This window comes from Coffea arabica, chromosome 2c, assembly GCF_036785885.1.
Source record: "Coffea arabica cultivar ET-39 chromosome 2c, Coffea Arabica ET-39 HiFi, whole genome shotgun sequence".
In the NCBI taxonomy this organism is placed as follows: Eukaryota; Viridiplantae; Streptophyta; class Magnoliopsida; order Gentianales; family Rubiaceae; genus Coffea; species Coffea arabica.
In genome coordinates, this window is record NC_092312.1 from 15,205,515 (window position 1) to 15,212,079 (window position 6,565).

The 6,565-nt window shown below is 36.5% G+C and overlaps 1 protein-coding gene across 2 annotated transcripts; it reads right to left on the minus strand.

Moving 5' to 3' along the window:
- On the minus strand, window positions 1–4,974 carry LOC113726249 (rac-like GTP-binding protein ARAC3). Of its 2 annotated transcripts, none has more exons than XM_027249857.2 (8): window positions 4,614–4,974; window positions 4,105–4,354; window positions 2,346–2,433; window positions 2,147–2,256; window positions 1,659–1,722; window positions 797–861; window positions 562–627; window positions 1–468 (listed from the first exon to the last, which is right to left on the minus strand). In XM_027249857.2, exons 2-8 carry the CDS (start codon window positions 4,201–4,203, stop codon window positions 364–366), a joined length of 597 nt encoding a protein of 198 aa, XP_027105658.1. In that variant the 5' UTR covers window positions 4,204–4,354; window positions 4,614–4,974; the 3' UTR covers window positions 1–363. The 2 variants fall into 2 exon arrangements, with proteins under 2 accessions (XP_027105658.1, XP_027105659.1); XM_027249858.2 differs by lacking the exon at window positions 4,614–4,974 and adding an exon at window positions 2,705–2,786 and having other exon boundaries at window positions 4,105–4,242.
- Window positions 4,975–6,565: the final 1,591 nt, after the last annotated feature.

Genomic DNA, 6,565 nt, shown 5'->3' on the forward strand with positions numbered 1-6,565 from the left:
GGCCCAAGGTCGAACACTTCAAATATCAAGGATCATCATAAGGTAGAGCATCCATCCCTTGTAGTACAAGTTATATATGACATGACAACATTATACATACGTATTTAGCATCATAAGGTAGAGGGACTGTTCAAACTACCATGCAGACATCTTTGATTCGCAAGATACATTCAGCATTGCAACTGACAGTGGCAAGTCAACAACTTTGATGCTTAAAGGGGAACTTCCTAGTAAAGTCAGTTGAGACTAATAATAAACCGTAGCTCGCTGGGCCTGCCTTGCGATGAGGAAAAGCTCCATAGAGAAATCAGATTAATGCTGCAGTCAACAGTAAAATGTATTCCTCCAAATTACTCCTGCCACTCACAATATACTACAGCCTTTTTGACCCTTTCTCTTCTTTTTCTTCTTATGCTTCGGGGGCTGCAGAACCACCTTAATGGCGGCATCAAATACACCTTTCACATTCTGCAGAGACATCCACAGCAAAATTTAGAACAATTAGAGACAATGATTTCATATATTCATAAACATAAAAAAAAAACACACACACACACACACCTGTTGCGTTTTTGCACTACACTCAATGTATGAAGCAGCCCCAATCAGCTTTCTCAGCTCCTCCCCCTTCAGCGAAAGTTCAAAATGAGGTCTTTCATCACATAAAACAACTGAATACTGAATTTCTATAATTCCTTCAATCAAGTGGATAAACACGCCCAGCCAGGCGAAAGGTAAAATTGAGATACAGAGAATTTAAGATAAGTGCTTCAGTTCTTAAATCCGTACAACATACCTGAGCTGTGGTGATGGGCACTGCTCCTGGATGATCTACAAAAAACTGCTTATCATCCCGGAGATCTGCCAACAGATGAATTAGCAAGTTACTGAAACTGAAGGACCGACCTCAAAACATGTTCTAGCTGTATGAACCTCAAAATTTTGAGTGATTTGCAGACAGGGCAGAGTACACAGTAGCAACTAGTGGCTAAAAGAATGAATGAAATGTATTCCACGATAAACTCCTGATCCGAATATCAGTAACCCCTTCATTCCTATCACCATAGGAGGCTCTGAAGTCAGTAACATTGTATAGGTTCTCCGATTGCAAAAACAAAAGGGAGACTACATCACTAGTCATAAAACACGGGGCAAAAATTTTAACCCATGAGTCTCAATGACATCAATGCAAAATCATAGTACCTAGATTGATCGCTGTACTATAATGCAAGAAGTCCCTAGGTGATAAGTTAACTAAAAGCCTCACCAGGAATTAAAAGAAAATACTTAAATTCTAATGAGAATTGACAGTAGATGCGGTATGGCAGAACCAAGTCATGTACTTTTACGAGAAACATCCTTAAAATAATACAACCATTATAAAAGTTGATTTGAGATGTAGCTAAAGTGAATCACCCAAGTAATTCCTCCATTAGGAAATCAAAAAACTTAATAATAATAAAGTTGTAGCATTCTTGAGCCACATCACATTAATATCAAAGGTTCAGTATATGCCTCTAAATACTACATCTGGCACGAAGACTGCACCTCTCTTAACCCCGTCCAGTTCACAAACAATGAACTATACCAGCTCAGAATCAGTGTTGCCATAGGACAAAGCAGAAACTAAAACAAAAATTGCATGGAACGCGACTCACCAAGTTTTGTTCCAACAAGGATTACTGGTACTCCAGGAGCATAATGCCTCAATTCAGGAATCCACTTGAGAGTCAAAACCAGAAGAAAAGAAGAAACAAGGATAAAATCCATCAGATATGATATCAATATAAATAACCTAATACATCAACTTGCTTAAACTCCTGCATGAAACAGTCACCTAAATTATCCTACAATGCTAAGCTCATTAATCATTTAAACCCTCGCCAACCAAGAAAAAGAATAAGATATCATAAAAATCACTGCCTATATTTACTCCTGTGAATTTCCTAAGAAATATGTACCCAAAAGAAAAAATTAGCTGCAACCCAAAAATGCACTGCTAATTATGTTTAGTCAAGTAGGCTATCAGGTCATGGCAAAAATGCGTGCATCCGATTTCCTTCTAACATTTTCCAAGAAATCTAATTCAAAAGAGATTTGACAGCCAAAGGAGGCAGGAAAGCAAGGATGTCAAAAGAAACCTCACCTTTTTTGAGACATTCTCGTAACTGGCCTTGCTAACAAGAGAAAATGCAAGAATAAAGACATCTGCACCACGATAGCTCAAGGGTCTTAATCTATTGTAATCTTCCTGCCCTGTCCAACATAGTGAAAGAGTCAGAACCGTGTCCAGGAGAACTTCAAAGAAAATTGAGCAAATCCCATGACAGATATAATTGGCTAACCTGCAGTATCCCACAACCCTAGATTTACAGTGCTCCCATCCACTACCACATTTGCACTGAAATTGTCAAACACAGTCGGCACATAATCCTGGTGACATAGCAGGAGTAGAATTTTGTGTAAGGAAATATCCATATTGGGTTACAGAAAAAATAGATTCCTGTTTGTCCTCTGATACAATTTCGCAGAATGAAACATAAGAACCAGTATTATTACCATGTATCCATTAAAAATTTAAGCACCTGTTTTTAGGAATTCTCTAGACCAACAAGAATGAAGCAAAGCATGCAAAAAGTCCTAGAGCTGACACTTACAAATTTGAGCCCATCCATATAGATTTCAAAGACTAAACATTGTTTACCTTGAAGATTGCTTGCTCATACATCCAAAAAGAAAAACCCAAGCAAAACTTGCGCGTTGCATATTACCAGCTAAAATCTTCCCTGTTCAATTTATTAATTTCAGTAAGCGATGACAACCCATAACCACCAATTTCCTATGTTAAATTTTCTGAAGTTCCCAGCCTTTCCCTTATCCTTCAAAGAAGAACCCAAAGACACAATAATTCCACTCCAAGAATAATAATTTCTTATCATTATCCCAAATTGTTCAAAAGCAAAACAATTGAAAATGGAATGATACGTTCAGAGGATCATAAACCCCAAATAAGAAAGATAAACCCAATTTGCGTAAATCAGAAAGCACACTTTAGCAAACAAATCCAATCATGCCAATTATTTGAAAGTCACAAAAACTATTTGAAGGCCAAAATTTGAAGGTCACAAAGACTATGCCAATTATGTAGGATGTAACAATAGCAATAGTAATCATACACTGCTTGGATCATTACTCACACCGACTCAAAAATCAGCACAGAGACGTCAACAGGTGAAACGTTCTCAGACAACAAACCTTCAATCCTGAAATGTTATTTGATCCCATTTTCAAGTCCCAAACAAAATCATTTCCATGTTGAAGGCAGCGGCCAACCAGTTCTACTAAAAGCATGCAAGTAATATAGCATCAGATCCAGACAATTTTTGTTGATTGTAATCAAACCAGTACTATTCAAATTGATTTTTCTGAGCTCCTAGAGTTTTCAGTTGTATCACATTCAAATCCCGTGTTTACCGTACATTACATGCTAATGTGTAACAGGCTACCTAACAGTTTCTTAGAATGGAAATCATCCTTCATGAGCAGCCAGTGACAACCCAAATTCCACTTTTCAGTTAAACCTGCTACCATTACCTCCATCCTGACTCTTTCTTTCTCATCAAAATTCTCAGCAAATCTATTTAAGTTGAAGTGCTAAGCCATATGGATGGCATCAGACAATGGTCTTTAGTTAACATCCACTTAGAAAATTCTCCCAAAGTCCACTTAGTTTTTTTTTTTCCGCACAAAAGTCACAGCAGGAATACTAGGCAAGAAAAACACTCATGAAATGCACCTTTTCCGCAAAATTAACAAAACCACAAAATGCAAACAAAGTCATTCAAGAATATGATCGCGAAAAGAACCCGGAAAACCCAAACTCGATCAAAAATCAAGAAATGATAATCTTACTAGCCTCAATCGATAGCCATGAAACTTCAAAGAAAGTGAAAATTTCAAGATATAAACCCCACCAGTAACAGTATCAGATGGCAGTAAACCGAAAGATCCCAACTTTTCGTTTTTTCGAGAGAGAGAGAGAGAGAGAAGAAAGTGATAGCATGGGGCCAAAAAAGTTGAAAAGAAAATGAAGGGATTACTAACAGTGGGAAAGGTATTGCTGGTGTAGGAGATGAGTAGGCAAGTTTTACCCACAGCTCCGTCGCCGACGGTGACGCACTTAATGAACCTGGACGCGCTCATTCTCGCAGCCTGAAAGCCTCAAAATGTCAAAACTATTCCTCCGGCGGGCCAATTCTTGCTTGTTTGTTTCTTATTTTTTGATCAGCACTTGGGAGTTCTCTTCTTGAGCTGTCGCTCCACTACTTGTTCAGCTAGTTTGCCGAGTATCCAACTGCACCCCCAAAAAAAAAAAAGGGGAAGGAATCTTTAAGAGGGGAAATCAAAGCCCTAATTCTAAAGAACACTAATCATAAATGGGACGAAACGTGTAGAGGTGGAGATTGGAAAAAAACAGAGCACCTAACTTTGCAAACGCCGAGTCAAGAATCACTATTGTGTAGCATTATCACCGATCCATCAAAATGACTGATTTTATTAAGTGAAATAAAAAAAAGAAAGGAAAAAGTTCGTTGTTATTGAAATCCATTCACCTTTGAGATTGAGTAAAGTTTATCTTGTGGTGGTGGCAGTGGCAGCAGCGGTAGTAGTTAGCACTTAGCAGCTCCCACAGACTGACTCCTTCCCCCAGTCCCAGTCCACCAGGACCAGACGAGGACGGCCCTGCCCTCCCAAACCAACCCAGAAAATTAAAATACAGAGTTAAAATCAAAAAATAAAAACAGAGTTAAGAAAATGGGAGAGAGCGAGAGAGTGAATGAATGGAGGGAGGGACAGCTTGAAGCCAGCTAATATTTGGCTTGCTTTGAGAGTGAGAGTTAGAGACCGCCAATCATTTGTTTGCACATACGCTGATACGCATACGCATTCCGCCAGCAGCCCCAATCCCAGCTTCAACGACCCTCCTTCCTCAAATATTTTTATGCACACTTTTCCTTACCCCCAAAAGTTTCTTTAGGCTTCGTTTGGGAGTTGAGGATTTGGACAGAAAAGAAAAGGAAATAAGAGAGTTTTTTTGTTTGTGAGTTTTTAGTAAGAAAGAAAAAAAAAAAAAAAAAAAGGAAGGATTCAAAAGGATGAATAGTCGGTAAAATTTTTCCTCCCAAATTGGATGAAAATGGAGAGACAATTTGAGGAAGCTTGTAAATTTTTTTAAAATTATCCATGTTATCTTTAAAATGGTTTTAAACAAATATTTAATGACTTTCATATCTAAAATTATTCCATTAATTCTCAAAACTCCCAAACAACATAACAATCTCTTCTCTTCTTTTTTTAAAGCTTAGTTTTGGAAGTTAAGGGATAAAAAAGAAAAGAAGGGAAAATTTAAATTATGAGAAAAGAGAAGAGAATGGATTGTTATATTGTTTGGGAGTTTTGAGAATTAGTGGAATAATTTTGGATATAAAAATTATTAAATATTTGTTTAAGACCTTTTTAAGGACAAAATAAGCATTCTAAAAAATTGACAAGCTTCCTCAAACTTTCTTTCCATTTCCTTTCAATCTGGGAGGAAAAGTTTTGGCTACTATTCATCCTTTTACATCTTTCCATTTTCTTTCTTTTCTCCTTACTAAAATCTAACAAATGAAGGAAAACTTAATATTCCCTTCCTTCCCTTTCTTTTTTGTCCAAATCCTCCACTCCCAACCGAAGCCTAAGTTTTCCCTTCTTCTCCTTTCTATCCTACACTTCCAAACAAAGCCTTAATTTCGGGACAAGTGGTAAATTAATGGCCGATGATACTAATAAAAGACGGATGGTTTTTGTAAAGGGTGTTAACACATATAATCAATAGTATTTTTTTTGAATTTATATACTTTCTTTAATTAACGAGCATTCAATATTTGATTTTTTTCATTAACTTTATCTAAACTACATGTTAACCGGAGTGTTTGATTAGCATCCATAGATGGACCATACAAAATGAGAGTATCCCTAATTACCTTTATCTGAAATAGATGATAATAAGTGTCCAATGAACACTCATTAGACGGACTCATAAAAAATAAGAAGACGAAGGCATCCATTAGAGAGACTCGTAAAAGATAATAGGATGAGTTCTAGTAGTTGTAAAAATATGTGCACGAAACTGTCTCAATTACTAGTCTACAACGTTATATAGTATGGATATTAAAATTTTGCAAAAGTGTGTGCTAGACTTACGAGAGTTTACAAAACGAAAATACTTAAAAATGTAGACATAATGAGATGAGATAATATATAAATTTGAAGAAAAAAATTAGTAACTAAAACTTATCTCTAACTTGCAAAGTCACAACCTTTGTAATATTCTTTTTTTTTTCTTAAATGGATATGGTTAAATCTTAACTTCTTTCCCATAATTGATTCTCCTTTCTTCAAATAGGTAATAGATGAGCTGTTGCACTCGGTATATCTATGTATTTTCTTTCCTTGTTCCCCAATCCATATTCCCAAATTTGTGCTAAAATCTTAGGCTTCAAATATCTTTCCCTAAAGAATA

Excerpts from the sequence above, each read along its gene's own strand:
- LOC113726249 (XM_027249857.2), bottom strand. The coding sequence starts at position 4,203 with ATGAGCGCGTCCAGGTTCATTAAGTGCGTCACCGTCGGCGACGGAGCT. Across the intron at positions 862-1,658 it reads CCTTGTTGGAACAAAACTTG|ATCTCCGGGATGATAAGCAG; the intron begins GTGAGTCGCGTT and ends ATCTGTTGGCAG. Across the intron at positions 628-796 it reads TGCCCATCACCACAGCTCAG|GGGGAGGAGCTGAGAAAGCT; the intron begins GTATGTTGTACG and ends CTTTCGCTGAAG.